Below are 18,053 nucleotides of genomic sequence, written 5' to 3'. Positions count from 1 at the left end.
GACATTAAAAAACCAGCCAGGACAAAATGGTGGTCTGCCTTTCTACTTCTTGTGCCTCGGTTTAATTACCACACGGTTCAGTGAGATTTCCTGCTTTGCTCAGAGATGTCAGTGTGAGAGAAAGTACCAGCTAGAATCGTGCATTGCAGAGTGAATAATTGGAAAGCCTGTGACTGCGTATGTCCATGAAAGTAGATCTGATAACCATTCTTTTCACACATAAAAGGTAAAAATAGAATAACGCCTATAACAATAGTGCTATATGAAATTGCAATTATTTGCAAATGGGTCCTCATTTTTAATATATCAAGTGTATCTTGAAAAACTGTGACCCAGAAATTCCTAGAAAAATTTCTATAGTAGAAAATAATTATCTTTTTGCCTTTTAAAAGACTATTTTACATTTTAAATCTTTCTGACAGCTTTAACAAATAACCCAAATCTCTCAGGATCTGAGACCTTTATTATGTTATTTCCCATTTAGGCAGCAGCTTTGTAGCCTGCAAAGATTGGGGAAGAAGAACTTGCTCCAATCATTCAGGGCCTTGTTTCTCTAAAGGCACCTTTTATCTTTCTATAATGCACTCTCTAATGTTGTGACCACTAGGTGCAGACAACTATTGAAATTCACATTTAAATGAACAAAATACAGTTAAACAAAGATGATGTTCTACAGTTGCATTAACAATATTTCAAGTACACAGTGGACACCTGTAGCTATTGACTACCATATTGCACATGTAGACACGGAATATTGCATCATCCCCGAGGGTTCTACTGGAGCCCTCTACAGGGACTCTGAGTCCATCACAGAGCCATCTACACAAGGCCATAGGCAAAGGCATATTCACGTGGATGATTTATCAAGTGTCAAAAATTGTACGTTGTGGGCCTGGCTTCTGTCCAGACATCTTTGAGACTGACTTTGCCACCTAGCTGTGGGGATAGCTAGGAAATGGAGTCTTGTGTGCCCAGATGCCAGCCTAGGGGAGGCTAAAAGCCCCAGAATAACGACTTTAAACTTGACCTCACACAGAACAGTGAGACTGAGTTGATTGTTGATAAGTCATGTACCATAACTGGGTAAGTACTTATGGGAGGCTCATGTGCCTGTTGCAGACAGGATGGCCTGAGAGTGTGAAGATGAGCAGGTGGCCGCAGAAGGCGGGATGAATACAGACAGAGAGCAGTTGAGTTGAGACATGGTTGGAGGATATGGAACAGATGAGCTTGAGAGTGTACTGTAGAAAATAGACTAGTATTTGCTGAAAACCTTAGAACTGCATGATGAATAAGGCCACAGAACACAGCCTGGAGATTTCTAAAAGAAAAAAAAATATGGAAGCAGTGAGCATTCTGGAAAGAAAATGATGATCTTGTTTGTGTTAAGTGTTGGGGAGAAATGAAAACAGGACATTGAAACAGAAATACCCTTCACCTTAAATGTGCCTTTATTTAAAAGACCGGACCATAGGTACAGAGGCCATCACCATGGCAGTGATGTTCAGTGACAGAGAGAAGTGTGAGGATAAGAAATGAGATTAATATTTGTATAGTAATATCGATGATTTATCTAAAGGGCACTTGCTTTGTGTTGATCATCTGCTTCTACTCCCACACATTACCTGATTAATTTCCATGTCAAAGATAGCCAGAGAGCTAACACAGTATACTATTCACTTTTCCTCGGGCTGTGGTAAAACACTCTAAAATAAACTTAAAGGAATAAGAATTTATTTTGATTTGTAGTTGGAGGGTTCTATGCATCACGGAGGCGGTCAAGGCGACAGGAGCTGCTCACATTGCAGCGCACACAAGGAGTCAGGAAGAAGAAAGCCGTGAGAACTGTGCTCAGCTCCTGGTCTCCTTTGATGCAGTCTAGGACCTAAGCCAAGGGAATGGCACCACCCAATGGGTTGGTCTTCCCACTTTAGTTAACCCAATCAAGATGACCCCACCCAGGGATGTCCAGAAACCTGTCTCATAGCAATTCTAGATCTGTTGAACTGATAATTAACACTGACTACCACACAGTGTTTTCTAAGCCAGCTCCATATCCAAGAAACAGCTATCAAACCTCACTCCATGAAGCCTTTCCAAACTATGACTAAGCGAGCTTTATACAGACTTGACCTCTTAGGCCAGTATCAATAGTCAGCTCTCTCTCCCTCCCTCCCTCCCTTCCCTCCCCCCAGGCTGGATTCATGAACGATGGCAGAATCTTGGCCCTGGACGTGGAACATTATTGCAATGGAGGGCACTCTCTGGATGAGTCCTTGTGGGTAAGTGTATTAAAGGAAGTTTTCTCTCTCCAAAGAGTGTTACATAAAATGATTCAACCAGGAACTATACACTCTTTATATAACATTTACTGAGACTCTCAGTATGGAGACTCTCACTGCAGAATTGCATAGAGTTACTCCCTGAAAACCACAAGTGAAGCCCAGAGTCCTTGGCCAGGCTTGAGTCTGTGTTTCCTCTCTATGTTTCCCATACCTAGATGTGAGCACTAGACCAAGCTTTCCAAGCTTTGGCCCTGTGGATATTTTCAATTGTTTAACAGGGGCTACCCTGTGCATTGTGAGATAGTCACCAGCATCCTTGGCCTGTAGATGCCATTGGCATGCTACCTCCCAATCTTAGCAGCCAAAACTATTTCCAGACATTGCTAAATATCCACATTTGGTAGACGGAATGATTTCTTCTGGTTGAGTATCCATGCATTAAAACAGATAGCAGAACTCCTTTTAAAATTTCTACACTATTTTATTCAATAAGCCCATGCTTGGGAGCTACAAACACATCTAAGCCTTCTGGAAATAGTTGGAACTTGGAAAAATGCATTTGCTTTAAAGTGTGAAAATTAAGGTAATAATTGTGGTGGTATTGTGTTCCCCAAAATATTGTGTACTCTAATAAATTTATCTGGGGTCAGAGAACAGACAAAGGCTAGAAAATGGTGGCACTCACACCTTTAATCCTAGCATTCCAGAAATAGAAATCCCTCTGACTCTCTGTGAGTTCAAGGCCACACTGGAAATAGCCAAGCATGGTGACACATGCCTTTAATCCCAGAAAGCCAGCCTTTAATCCCAGGGAGTGGTGGTAGAAAGCAGAAAGATATATAAGGCGTGAGGACCAGAAACTAGAAGCATTTGGCTGGTTCAGTTCAGCTGAGATTCATTCCGGATGAGGACTCAGAGGCCTCCAGTCTGAGGAGACAAGACCAGCTGAGGATCCGGCGAGGTGAGATAGCTGTGGCTTGTTCTGTCTCTCTGATCTACCAGCATGGACCCCAATAACTTGCCTCGGGTTTGATTTTATTAATAAGAACTTTTAAGATTCCTGCTACAAATAATTGAGAAGAATTCAAATCCTTTCAAATTATCTTACAGCAAAATATATTTAACTGGGGTGTCACCATCTTCCAGCGTTTTTGCTGAGACGTGAAGAGGGGTGCTGTTTCCAGCCTGGTTTCATTGTGAGGTGTCTGCACGGTAAGACATGCACAGAAGGCTGAGGTCTTCTCACATCCATTCTGGGTTTCTCCAGGTGATAGACATGGGACTTCTGAAGATGGACAACGCTTACAAGTTTCCCAACCTACGCTGCCGGGGCCGGGTCTGCAAAACCAACCTTCCATCCAACACGGCTTTGCGTGGGTTTGGCTTCCCTCAGGCAGGGCTCATCACCGAAGCCTGTATCACAGAAGTGGCAGTCCAGTGTGGCCTGTCCCCCGAGCAGGTAACCCTCCTTGAGTCTCGCGCATGAAAGATGCTGACTATCTGAGCTGGGAATGCTTGGGATGATTCAAGTTGAAAAATTAGAGAAGCCATCCAGAGAGTAAATGACTTAAATGCCTGAGTTTGCCCAGTCAACTAGTTAAGACAGTCAGGAGCCAAGTTTAGTGGTCCTTGTCTTACTCATGCTCCACCTTAAAAAACTGGGAAGCACTGTTTTTAAGAGTGTGGTTTTCATCTGGTTAGTGAGAAGTTCCCATTAGGTGGGTTTGTATTGTCATTGTGTATTGCTATAACAAAATGTCTGCATATATATATATAAAATGTGTGTGTGCATGTGTGTGTATGTGTGTACATACATATGTATACATGCTTACATATACATGTGTGTATGTGTACATACATATGTATATGTGTATATGCTTGCATATGCATGTGTGTATATGCATAAATGCACACACACTTGAGGTGTGTCTCACTCAGACTTCAGATGTCTAGGGCCACGGTGCTGACATTGGTTCTGATGACTGCGCAGCAGCAGCTGACGTCGCATCTTACCCAGAGGGGTCACGTGGGAAGACAGGAGGTTGGAGGAAGCTTTGGGATTGAGACTCACTCTGCCAGTAACTCAGTCTTCCGGGAAGTAACCAGGGTCTCGTGAGAAGTACTGAGTCTCTGGAGAGGACATCACCTCCCGCCCGGCCTCACCTCTGAAGCGTTCGCCATCTTAATACTACTATATGGAGAAGCTCATGGCGGATGGGCGAGAAACCACACCCAAACCACAGCAGCGGTGTGGCCACCATCACCGCCAGGCCCCTTTCCTTGTTTCCCTAGCATCTCGGGCAGCGGTCACAGGTCTGTCATTTCAGCCATTAGGTTGCTCGGCCTCAACTTCATTCGTTAGCAAAGGCAATTCCCTCCCTGGCGCCTCTTCCATCCCAGGTTCTAGGGCAGAGTTAGGGAGGGAAACATGCTGAGCTGTCTCCCCCTCTTTCAGCCTCCTCTGCACTGGGGCAGGGAAGACAAAGGGTACCTGGGAAACCACACACACACACACGCACGTGTATACACACACACACACACATGCACGCACACACATGCACACGTATACACACATGCACACGTGTATACACACACATGCACACACACGCACATGCACACGTACACAAACACACATGCACGCACATGCACACATATACACACATGCACACATATGCACACGTATACACACATGCACACATATATATATATACACGCACACACACATGCACACGTACACACACATGCATGCACACACATGCACACGTATACACACATGCACATGTATACATACACATGCACACACATGCACATGTATACACACACATGCACACACACATGCACACGTATACACACACACATGCACACATACACACACGCACATGTATACACACGTATACACACACATGCACGTGCACACACACACATGCAAACATATACACACATGCACACGTATACACACATACATGCATGCGCACACCTCTTTGCCTCCGCTCCAGGAGGCCTGGAGAACCCAAGCCCTCAGTTCAGCTGCATTTCCCCCTCTTACTACTAAACTCTGACTATAGGTAGGAGCCATCTTCTTTATGTCCCTTAAACTTGTAGGGGGTCCTTGTTCCTCTCTTCCTGGCCATCTGACCACGGCCTCTGTCCTTGTCATGTTTGGTAGCAGGAGGGAGAGGGGAATTGCACAAAGACATCCCTTCCTGTCGAGAACGGTCTCTTAAAATCTACTTTCCCTCCAATGGCACATTGCGTGAAGTTCCACTTTTCCTCTCACGGGGGCCTGAGCAATTGCTAGAGGCTTTGCTCGGGGAGAGTGTGTGTTTATAATGACCCCTATCTGCTTGGAGAGGGAGCTGGCCATAACTGTGAGGGTTTTCTCAACTAGGAATATAAGGGGCTTAGTTGCCAGTTCTGGGCAGACAATATCAGTCTACTCAGGGTGTCAGACATCTGGGGATAGAATCTGCTCATTTGTGGTTTCCTATATAAGACCTGCCCAAGATTGAGCCAGTCCACATTTCATCATGGATCCTGGAAGGAGCTCATGAGGCTTCACCCTGCCTTGAGGGACTTTCAATGGTTGCCGTTGGCAGGGCATGTGGCTTTCTTCAGTGCTGTAGCCACTAGTCAGTTGCACATGCTTCAGAAAATAACCTCCTGCCCATGTCTACACAAGCAACCGTAATTACATAGAGTTGTTTGTACACACCAAAAAAAAAAATGCATAGGTCAGGGAGCTTGGGAAGCAGAAAGGTTTCAATGGGATGGGGGTGGGGGTGGAGGTGGGGGGGGTACTAAAAATGGAAATGGATAATGGAAACGATTAAAATGCGTTGTACACATGCATGCATCTCCCCAAGAATTTACAAAGTAACCTCATGTGTTCTTCCTCCTAGCCATCAGTTACGTTTAAACAAATACCCCTGCTGGTTGGCTTTGGGAGTAAATGGTCCTGTCCCGCCATAGCATCTAAATAACCCAGGCTGCATAGCCCGGGCACCTTTCAACAGATGCCCACATATACAAGAACCGAGAGTCGGGAACATACCTGGGCCATACCGAGATACATGGGAATAGAGGCCAAGGATTCCGCCCTATAAACTTGCACAAGAGTAGCATAGAAATGAGAGAGTCTGGCCTAGTCGATGGGTTCTGAGTGGAGGATAAGAAAGATGGCGTGCTTTGAGAACGGCATGAGCAACGCTTAGGCGGAACGTAGGTTGGCCCCGTCAGGATGGGCAGCAGTGGAGGAAGAGGACATTGGGTGGACAAGACTATGTCTCCTGAGCCTCCCCTCACTCCTTAATCTCCTCTCCTTTGGCAGGTTCGAACCATAAATATGTACAAGGAAATCGACATTACCCACTACAAGCAAGAGCTCAGTGCCAAGACCCTCACTGAGTGCTGGAGAGAATGCATGGCCAAGTCTTCCTACTCCCTGAGGAAAACAGCTGTAGGGAAATTCAACGCAGAGAATTCCTGGAAGAAGAGGGGGCTGGCCATGATTCCCCTGAAGTTTCCTGTGGGTCTGGGCTCAGTAGCCATGGGACAGGTTAGTTCTTGAAACACAGGTGGCGGAGGCCTGGGAAACGAAGGTACTGAGGAACGGTCCCCCACGTTGGGTCCGCCATAGGATGGCACTGCCCTGTGCCGAACCCCACCCAGGTGGTGCTCAGCAAAGCCTGAATTACTCTGGAACACGAGAGCTTGTCTGCTTACACTGCCATCGTGAGCAGAAGCAGTCTTGGAGGGAAGTCGGGGAACCGTGATTTACTGCTGGCTGGTGCTAAGCAGTTGAGATGACCTGCCCAGGGCGCCGGATGTTCATATTGTCCAGTAAGAGATTCCTCCTCCAGCCACTGTGACTTCCTGTTTCTAGACACGAAGTAGAAATGGGAGATTGTGGGGCACACGGGGGGGTGGTGGTGGGGGCTCTTGCCTTGCTAGGTAAGGGTCAACTAAACCTGGAAGAGAAAATGATTTAATTATTTAAGCACATTTTTTAGGAGTTGGTTCTCCTCATAACTGTTAAGAGGGAAGCCTGGGAAGTGTTGTAGCTCCTTTTGCTGACTAAATAAGTCTTTGCTTAGTTACTAACCTTCACTTACTGTTTGCACCTCTGGTTTTGAATGAAACTTGGGCATACTCACTGGTGAAGGACTGCTGTGTTCTAGCATGCTGTATAGTAGGGAGGGGGACTCCTTCCCTAACTTACTATATATGTGTGTGCATATTGTACATACCCAGAGATGCATCCCTTGGCTGTTCCTCTTCTTTCGGGTGAGTCTCATCAAGGAATAACCAGGGATGGGTGGGGCTGGGAGGCGGGCTTCCCTCGGAGCCTATGCTGTGTGTTGAAGGAGCGGAGAAGACCGTGAGCAGTGGGTAGGAAGGTCCCTCCCTCTCTCCACCTCTATCCTTTCACCTAACTGACCCAGCTGAGTGTGGCATCAGCCTGAGAATGTCTGCACGCAGCTTTAAGCAGCACACGGAGGCTCGGAGGATGGGCGCACGTGGTTGTCCTGCTGTGGCTCCTCACCCCTTGCCTGTCTGCACTGGTAGAACTCAACACGGAGAACACAGAGCCACTCAGTCATCTGCCCAAGTTTTACTCAGATGAGGGAGATAAGTCAGGAGGCACGGTTGAGGGCAAAGGCAAAAGCACAATTACTGAAAGGGAAAGGAGGGGAAACTCCGCTTGGAAAAGTGGTTGTGAGCAGAGAATTTGGGGGGATAAATGTACTGCCACCCAGCTGGCAGCTGGCATAAAGATCAGCCAGGCCATCTGTCCTTGAGCAGACAGAATCACAGAGGAGCAGTTGTGGATCGTGAGATGGAGATCATGGGTCTACATGTCAGGCTGCCGGTGGGTAATGGTGACCATTGTATAATACTTCGGTCACCACAAAGCAGTCTGCTCTCATTCCTCCACCAGAACCTTCTCAAAAGGTCGTTTGAAAACTAATTATCAGTTACCCACTGTGCTATAAGTCTGCCTAGATTTCCTTTCAGGACTGAGAGGTGACTGAGCAGTTAGGAACAATTGCTGTTCTTGCAGAGGATGGGGTTCAATTCCCAGAATCTATGCTATTTAACACACAACTGCCTATAACTCAGCTTCAGGGCATCCAGCAATCTCTTCTGTCCTCTGTAGGTGTGTGTGTGTGTGTGTGTGTGTGTGTGTGTGTGTGCGCGTGCGTGCGCGCGCGCGCGATAAGTATGAATGTGTGTGTTCATGTGTGTGTGCTGAGTATGCATGTATGTGTGCGTGTATGTGTGTGTGCATGTGAGTGGTGTGTATACGTGCTTGTGTGTGCATGTGTGTGTATCTAAAAATAAAACAAATCTTTTAGATTTTTGTCTCACTCTACCCCCAGGCAAACCTACAAATTTTGTGTTCTCATCTCTCCATGGTGAGAACACTGAAATTCGGGGAGTTTTAAAACCCTGCCCACTGCTCCACGGCTGGTAGCATCCAGGCCAAGACTGACCCTGGTGTCCAGGCAGCTCTGGAGATTGTCTCCCCAGGCACCCTTAGATGGAAGGGAGGTGGGAGTCAGCTGACCTGAGGAGAGAGGAGGCAGGGGCCAGGACTGCAGCTTCCTCCTCAGAGCTGTGAGGAGGTATGGATCGCTGTGCTGTAGAGCTTCGCTTCGGGCTGTGTGGAGGGCTGGGGATCTGTCACACACAGAACACCTGCTGGAAAGACGTCCTGAAAGGTTGTGTTCTGCAGCAAAGCAAAGAGAGGAGGGAACGGGGAATGAGACTCGAGCACTGCCCCCGCCACACACACAGACACAGAAACACACACACACACAGACACACAGACACACAGAGACACACACACAGACACACAGACACAGAGACACACACAGACACACACAGAGACATGCACACAGACACAGAGACAGACACACAGACACAGACTCACACACACAGACACACACAGACACACACAGAGACACACACAGACACAGAGACACACACAGAGACACACAGACACACACAGACACACACACACAGACACAGACTCACACACACAGACACACACACAGAGACACACACAGACACAGAGACACACACAGACACACACACAGACACACACACAGACTCACACACACAGACACACACACAGACACAGAGACACACACAAACACACACAGAGACACGCACAAAGACACAGAGACACACAGACACACAGACACACACACAGACACACAGACACACAGACACAGACTCACACACACACAGACACAGACTCACACACACAGACACAGAAACACACACAGACACACATAGAGACATGCACACAGACACAGAGACACACAGACACACAGACACACACAGAGACACACACACAGAGACACACACACACACACACAGAGAAGCCTGGACTGGCGATTCTGTCTATCTTCTGGCAGGAGACACAGGGGGCTAGCAATCTGTTTCTCAAGATGTTGTTTACTGATTGGGGGGAGGGTTAAGGACATGGATAGCTCCAGGAATTCCTCTAGGCCCACCCCTGGGCAGAGCAACATGTCAGGTTTATGTGCACAGACCCTTTGTTTAAAATGTAAAAAGTGTGCACACATAGGTTGCAGGGAAGGGGAATAACTGTCTGCACCCATATTCCCATAGCTGTAGGTCAGCGAGCTTGTGAGAGGCAGAGCAAGATTTGACCTGAGCATGCCTAACTCCATATGCACACACGTCTTCACTGTCTCCCAGTGCCTTCCCGAGCGGAGGCAGCTCTCACCCAGCTGCTCAGGGGGTCCAACGCACCTCACCTACAGATGCTTTCAGTTCTAGACTGTGAACCCTGAAGCATGCAGGTGGCATCTGGTCAACCTCTACCTTTCCAGGGCTTCTCGCAGGGGCATAGAGTAGGGCCCCAGCTGTGGCCTGGCTGAGGCATCTGGAGACTCTTGGGATGAGAGCTCACATCTCCCCGAGCCGACAAAGTTCCCTCTATATATCGGAGAACCAGCTGGCTCAGCACTCGAGTTGGGCTAGTTTTGCAGCTGGAGCTTTGTGATCTTTTGTGAGGCTAACAGTGAGCCCTGTGGTGTGTCTCTTAAAGGAACCGAATGTGACATCTTTAATGGCCGGAGGAGTTTGCAACGCCACGTGGAACAAATTACTCAGCAGCCTCTGAGACAGAGGCTGTCCTGGACCTGCAGGGCGTATGCTCTCACCAGCGGGGTCATGCAGTGGAGAACACATGAAATCCGGTGTAACTGTAGCTTAGCCACACATACTAAGTTCGCCTATAAATCCCACCCTCATTCACCAGAGTCAAGGAGACAAAATACAAAACATATATGAAATAGGTTGAACCACTGTGCTCTTGTGAACTCATCAAAGATGTTGAGCACCTGGGACATCTGAGGCATTACGTCCAATATGAAGGGGATGACCTAGGATCCGTCCTTGCCAGAGTACTGTGAAGTGTAATAGACGAAAACCCAGAGTGACTGTTCCGTCTGGCACCACAGTGCAGGCAGCCAGCTCTGGACTCTTGGAAGAGGATTCCACTCCTTATCTTTCATTTAGGAAGAAATGCCGGGAACATGAAATGGTATCTCCAAGGGTCACATAAACACAATCTGTCGCATCTCTGCAGAGTCCTTAGGTCTATTACCATGGCTTGATATTCTAAGACTGCCTGTTTGGGCACTGAGTGCCTTTGTCAAGACATCACCAGTTTTCACCTGTTGACCAGGAAAATGGAGATTGCGTTCACTGTCCTAAGTGTCCTCCTTGAATAGTGGTGATTTCAGCTTGTTCACCAGGGTAACATACACCTTCAGATGTTGATAAAGGAGCCGTTCTCCAGGTGTGGTCCACAGGCCACACGTGGATGTGAAAGTTCTTCTGGTGGGCAAAAGACTGATCTAGGAAAGCAGTCCTTTGTGTGCGTTTATCTGGTGATTGATGTGGAATTCCTGAACTTTGACTTGTGACCAGGGCTGCTTATAAGGAATCTGAGTAATAGAGTTGTGATAGAATTCTACGGTTATGGAGTAGAAATTACCTTATCACCAGAATCTTCTATAGATATTATCTTTACAGATCCCAGATTAAGCCAGGCACGGTGGAGGGGAGGAAGGGTTTATGGGGGTTCAGGGCGCAGTCCATCACAGTGGCAGGAACCTGAGACAGATGGTCGCCCTGCATCCACATTCAGGAAGCAGGCAGCAGTGAGAGATGACACTCGGCTCACTCTACGTAGTCCAGGACCCCAGCCTTTGGAATGGTGCCACCCATGTTAACGTGAATTTCCCCACTTCAAGCAACCCAAACTCCCAACTCCTCAGTTAGAATGTCCCGAGATTTCTCTCCTAAGTGGTTCTAGGTCCCTTCGCATTGACAATTTCGATAAACAATCCCAGGTAACAGTGAATTAGACCCTGAGGTGAATTCAGCCCAGGAAGACTTGGGAGAAGCCACATGCTCGTCGGTGGTAGAATGCATTCACTTTGTCTAGCTGCTTCTGAGTGACGAGCTTTTAATTCTATGCTCAGCTCGGTTGCTTCTGTGTCCTTCGGAAGAACTGCACAGCCAGATGACCACTCCAGGGGTCTGCAGTTCTGTGCCAAGGTGGTTTAGGTCACTGGTTCTCCACCTGTGGGTCGCGACCCCTCTGAGGGTCCCATATCAGATATCCTGCATATCAGATATTTATATTGCGATTCATAACAGTAGCAAAACTACAGTTGTGAAGCAGCAATGAGATAATTTTATGGTTGGGGGGGTCACTACAACATAAGGAGCTGTATTAAAGGGTTGCAGCATTAGGAAGGTTGAAAACTGCCGATTTAGGGTCAATTTGCAACCAAACAATGAATGTGTCTCTGTGCACCTTATTTGGATTAGCATTTTGGGGGGACCACCATGCAATCCTTGCTCTGCCGTTGCCTTGGCTCTGGTTGGGCCAGGAGGAGGGGTAGAAGGTGCTTTAGTTGCGGCGACATGTCCTGACACGGGTCAGCACCTCTTCTGACTCACCTCTTTTTCATCACCTCCTCAGGCAGCTGCCCTGGTTCACATTTATCTCGATGGCTCTGTACTGGTCACTCACGGTGGGATTGAGATGGGACAGGGTGTCCACACTAAAATGATTCAGGTAAGAACACAAACCCTGGATTCTGGTGAGTACGTCCTCACAGACGTGTTCACGAGGGAGGACGGTGGGCATATTTCTCTGTCCCAAAACAAAAGGGCAGGACGCTGTACAACTGACAGCTTGAGCTTTAAGCTATTAGCCGAAACTGTGTAAACAAGTCAGTCTCATCACTGGATGCTAGAAAAGCATGTGCCAAAAGACAGGTTTGTTTTATTGCTAAAGACGGCCGCGTGCTCGCTTTTGAATGTATTGACAACCGAATTATCCTGCTTTGAGTTTTTGCTTGGTGGTGAAAAGATGTGTAAATTCTGATGGATTGTAATGTTTCTTGCCCTTTTTTTTGTCTTAAGGGCTCTGAACAATCAATAACATAAATCAGACTCGATATCTCTAGCTAGTGTTTATTAGCAATTCTGTGTTAGGGTCCTTCAATTTTGTCTGATTTTCTTTTTATAAAAATTGCTAATATGTTGCTGGTGTAATTTTGTTCATTGCCATGTTTTTCACAACCAGCCTTACAAAGAGTGACCACTTGTTCCTGTCGTTGCAAATTTTTTTATAATTGCCAGGTATGGTGTGCCCACCAAAATCCCAGCACCGTGGGGGCTGAGGCAGGAGGATCAAACTCAGGCCAAACTCAGCCACAGAGTGACATCCTGTCTCAAAAACAGAGCAGACAAGCAGAAGACGTTCTTAACAATCATGGCTTTTGATGGCTGCATGGGGGATGTATTTGTAATTAACTCTACCCTGGTTATTGAACTATTTAATGAATAGTTCTCAAAATAAACCTAGGATCCTCTCAATGATTGTTTCCTTAAAATGACTCGCCAGGAGAGGAATTACTGGATCATGGGGTCTGAGTATATGGAACTGCTTGACACACGTTGCTAAATTGTTTTCTGTAAAGTGTCTGTCAATGCATCGTGCCCTCCACTAGCACTCAATGTGATGAATTGTTGAAATAATTAGATTATTTTCCAGGTGAATGAAAGCAACTCAAGTGATATAATTTAGATTTTTTTTAATTACAGGGATTTGGGATGTGTAGGGGTTTTTTTGTTTTTGTTTTTGTTTTTCATGCTGCTAGCACTTGAGAGTTCTGGAGTTCAATTTTTCAGTAAGATTTCAGTGTTTTCCTTCTTGAGCCAAAGACCTTATGTGGAGAGCCCATGACTCTGCCTAGACGCTTTGCTGAGACTCTAGGGCTCAGGCTGCCTGTGTTCTTGGGCTGGCTGTGGACAAACTCTACCAAGCATCCTGCTAGTCAGAGGGAGATGAATTTGAATCAACTAAAATGATTTCCTCCAGCACTACAAGTGTGGGGCCCCCTGTTGGCCCCCAGCCCCGGCCCCAGCCCTCCTCTGTGGTGCACGTGTTCCGGGGACCCACGTCTGGGGACCCATCTGAGAGGTGTTCTTTTCCTGCAGTGTGTCCAGGGCTGTGCACAGAAACCAGGCAGCTCCTGCTAAAGTGGTGGCCCCTTGGCTGGGATTTTGCAAAGTATTGTGGTGAGACTAGCTGGGCAGTGTTGATTTTATTAATACAGAGATGGAAATGAAGCCTTTCCCTCCTGCACTAGCCTGGAGCCTTTTCCTGACATTATTTCATGTGAGAAAATCAACGGAAAAGAAAATCTGTTTGAAACTTGGAGTCCAGACTAGCTACCAGGATTTTAGAAGAGAGGGGGGTTTTTGTACCTGAAGGAGTTCATGGTTCTGCTTTTTCATCCCTGTCGTGCATGTAAAGGCTGCACACGTGTGCTGTGCCAGCCCGGCATGTGCACAGGTCTGCAACTAACCAAAGCGTCTGAAAAGAAACCTACGTTCACAATTGTAGGTGGTCAGCCGTGAATTAAGGATGCCGATGTCCAACGTCCACCTGCGTGGGACAAGCACAGAAACCGTCCCCAACGCTAATGCCTCTGGAGGGTCTGTGGTGGCGGACCTCAATGGACTCGCAGTAAAGGTAAAGCCCGCTAAAGCAACATCTGTCATTAACCCTTCGGGGCCAAATCCATAGCTGGAGATCAGACGAGAAGAGTCGCTCATCCCTCCCGGCTCCTCAGTTCAGGGCAGGCGCACAGACCCAGCAGGTGACCCAGCAAACACTCAGAGGCTCTGGGCCTGCAGCTTCACCGGGCAGCAAGTCCTCTTAATTCTACCCCAGACACCCCAGTATCTCCCCGCTTCTGTGTTCAGTCAGACTCCTGCCTCTTGCCAGGGCCTTTGGGCGATGCCCTCTCTCCATCCCAGTCCCATCACCTCTCACTCCGGCTTCTTGAAGCCTGAACAAATGTGCCGAGAAAATCGATGCTTTGCAACCAGTGTTTGGTGGTGTGCAACAGTCCTTCCATTAAGTGTTGACCTAGTGTAGTGTGTAAGGCCATTGCCTTTCAGACCAGTACAGGCCTGACAGGCGCTCTCCTACGAACATCCCTGTATAAAGCCTTTTACGTCGTCCTCTCTTGCGTTGACTCCCGGTGTCTCTTTGTCCCTGCGTACCTCCGAGGTAACTGTGGGAGGACACACCATGTTGTTTTGACACTGATGTTTTCATGAGAATCTTAGAATTGTATCTTTAAATCACTTACAGGATGCCTGCCAGACTCTTCTAAAACGCCTCGAACCCATCATCAACAAGAATCCTCACGGAACGTGGAAGGATTGGGTGAGACTCACTGGTTCTCTGTGGTTTGTCACAGAAACTAATGAGAGAGAGGAGAGGGGAGAGAAGTAGGCGTGGATTGTGTTTAGGGGACGGGGGATTCAAAGGCACTGTCATAATTGCATAATGACAGCTAAAAGGCCCCTCTGCACGTGGCATGTGGAGTCACGTGTGGTGAGAGACGTGGTGTGCCCGGGTATGTTTCTGTTACAGAAAAAGATGGCGTCCACGCTACAACTCCTGCCCTGAGCTGCAGTCAGTGAATGTCTCATCCTGTGGGACCTAGATGCTTTCTGGATAATAGCTGTGTGTTCTTCTCCTTTGGAGTCACTCTGCCAATATATATATATATATATATATATATATATATATATATATATATATATATATATATATACTGAAATCATTCTGTAAAGCCCAGTTAGACATGCATTTAGAGATGGGAAACCAGAGGCTGGAGAGATGGCTCAGAGGTTAAGAGGATTTGTTGCTCTTCCAAAGGACCTGGGTTCAATTCCAGCACCTCCATGGTAACTCACAACTGTCTGTGACAACTCCAGTTCCAAGGGATCTTTTCCCTATGAAAAGGATCATATCCTTTTCCAGTCTCTGCATGCACAGTCACACGTGCGGACAAAACACCCATATCCATAAGAATAAAATAGCTTATAAAAAAACAAATAGGAAACCAAGCTGGGGTGTCATATACACCCATAGACACCTATACACGTCATAGACACCAGTGGACCAGGAACATTCGCCTGCTTCCTGGCACGCTGGCAGTCTAGTTGGAGAAGACACACAGTCTGTCGTCAACTAGCTACCTTTTCCAAATGGCCGACTGGTAAGCATCAGACAACATGGAGCAGGCATTCACCAACCCCTGGTGTAGCTGTCAGCTGTCTGCTCTAGATGACCAGCTCTGTAATATCAAAGCACAGGTTTGGCAAAGTATGGTGTGGAGTTCTGCTTGGAAAGAGTCCAGGGCTGAGGTTGCTCAGTATGAGCGTGCGTGCTTAGAATTCTGGTGGCTTGGTCAGTCACCTGTATCTCACCCATAAGCGCCTGCTATTTCATAAAGGCTCATTATGTAATGAATGATTATGAAATAAGCTGGGTGCCACACACCTTTAATCCCAGCACTTGGGAGGCAGAGTTAGGCTGATCTCTGAGTTCAAGGCCAGCCTGGTCTACAGAGTGAGTTCTAGGACAGCCAGGGCTACTCAGAGAAACCCTGTCTTGAAAAACCATTATTATTATTATTATTATTATTATTATTATTGTTATTATTATTATACAATATGAAACTTCTAAATCTGCTCTGGACATCATTGTTCTTCCCCTGCCTGGTGTTGCCTGAGCCCAGAGTTGAAAATGGCTGTCTGGAGAAAATTGCATTCAGGTGTAACTCAGGAACACACCCCCCCTTCGCCATCCACCGCAGACACTGCCATTGAGCCTGTCTTCTTCCATAGCGCCGCACCTTTCACAGTCTCTTTAGAGTCTTTGACCTAACCTTTGTTTTTCTGTTTAGTAGTCAACCATATGTCCTTGCACAAACCACTGGATGTCACTGGCACAACTTAGCAAAATCACTCCCCTCAGCTGAAACTGTTTAGATAGATACACAATATAAAATTAAACATCCAACCATTGTGTCCCAAAATCGGCCACGTTAATAGCCTAAGTCTTTCCAGATGACTGAATGGATCCCTTCATAAGCAGGACGTGGGTGGCCATTATAGTTCAGTTTATGAGCATAACGTATCACGGCAGACATTTATGACAACCATGTGCATTGATCAAATGCTGCCATTACACACAGTGAGCCATGAATGCTTCTGTAGATGGAGGCTGGTGACAGGAAACGTTCAATTGGGGCTTTCCTTGTTATTATTATACAAAATTCCTGAGCAATCCTCTCAGGAATCCTCATTATATCATGTTCTGCTCTTCCGTCACAGGCACAGACTGCTTTTGACCAGAGCATCAGTCTCTCAGCTGTTGGATATTTCAGGTACAATTGTCCCTTCAATCAAACGTCATGGAAAACAGCAGTAGGAGCTGGAGGAAGAATTTCAGTTCTCTTTGCAATTTTGGTCCCTAACCTGACTCACCCCCTTCAGTTAGCCTGCTGTTAAAAGAAACATTGAGCTGCTAGTTTGTCCAAGGATCCAAAGACCTTTTTTTGGAGAAAATGTTCACACAGGTGAACTTGAGTTGAGTGCCGATTCGGATCATACTGTGGCCATGATGCAGCTTTCTGGGAATTAGTGCTTGTAATCCACAGCCGTGGCTTTTTGTTGAAAATGTAATTTATCCCTAAAGTTAAGAAACAAGAATAGGGGTGAAAGTTAAAGCCAAAAAATAAGATTGGCACCTCTGGGAGAGAGAGAGAGAGTGAGAGCGAGAGCGAGAGCGAGAGAGAGAGCGAGAGCGAGAGAGAGAGAGAGAGAGAGAGAGAGAGAGAGAGAGAGAGAGAGAGAGAGAGAGAGAGAAGAGAGAGAGAGAACTAACTGTGGAGCCCCAAGGACCACAACCTCTAGGAAACCATTAGTTGAATGTTTTCATGGTGAATGCCGAGACAAGGCAGGATCTCAGCTCATGTCCTCACTTTGCCTGGGACTCCAACTGCCTATCAGGAATAGACACTGGAAGGGATTTCCATGGCCTCCTCCAGGGTGGGAGAGAGGGAAGACAGAGGAGAGGACTTAGCAGGCTGCTGCCCTAGACTTCTTTTATCTTTGACATTCACCTGGCATTCTCACCAAAGAGCGAGGGATGGAGCAAGCAGAGAGCCTGGTGGTGCCAGCCAGTGGGAGCCAGCGGGCCTGATTCCTCACGCGGAACTCTGAATCTTGGAGCCAGAGAGAGAAAAGGCAGGCAGATAAGCCCCTTTGAAACAGTGTTTGGCTTAAGAGGCAGGTTGAACCCCCAGTCTGATGACCATAGAAGAGACATGTATTGGACAC

The 18,053-nt window shown here is 47.0% G+C and overlaps 1 protein-coding gene across 1 annotated transcript in view; it reads left to right on the top strand.

The window, feature by feature from the left end:
- The window catches only part of LOC114704613 (aldehyde oxidase 1), a 68,503-nt gene that overhangs the window by 41,979 nt on the left and 8,471 nt on the right, over window positions 1-18,053 (top strand). Inside the window, exons 24-30 of the mRNA XM_028885948.2 lie at window positions 2,196-2,282; window positions 3,553-3,744; window positions 6,613-6,840; window positions 12,319-12,414; window positions 14,254-14,382; window positions 15,010-15,084; window positions 17,046-17,098. Coding sequence (XP_028741781.1) covers window positions 2,196-2,282; window positions 3,553-3,744; window positions 6,613-6,840; window positions 12,319-12,414; window positions 14,254-14,382; window positions 15,010-15,084; window positions 17,046-17,098 — 860 coding nt within the window. The remainder of the gene's footprint in view (window positions 1-2,195; window positions 2,283-3,552; window positions 3,745-6,612; window positions 6,841-12,318; window positions 12,415-14,253; window positions 14,383-15,009; window positions 15,085-17,045; window positions 17,099-18,053) is intronic.

The sequence above is a fragment of the Peromyscus leucopus genome, chromosome 13 (genome assembly GCF_004664715.2).
Source record: "Peromyscus leucopus breed LL Stock chromosome 13, UCI_PerLeu_2.1, whole genome shotgun sequence".
Lineage (NCBI taxonomy): Eukaryota > Metazoa > Chordata > Mammalia > Rodentia > Cricetidae > Peromyscus > Peromyscus leucopus.
The sequence above is the reverse complement of the archived record's forward strand: the minus strand, read 5'-3'. Positions and strand labels throughout refer to the sequence as shown.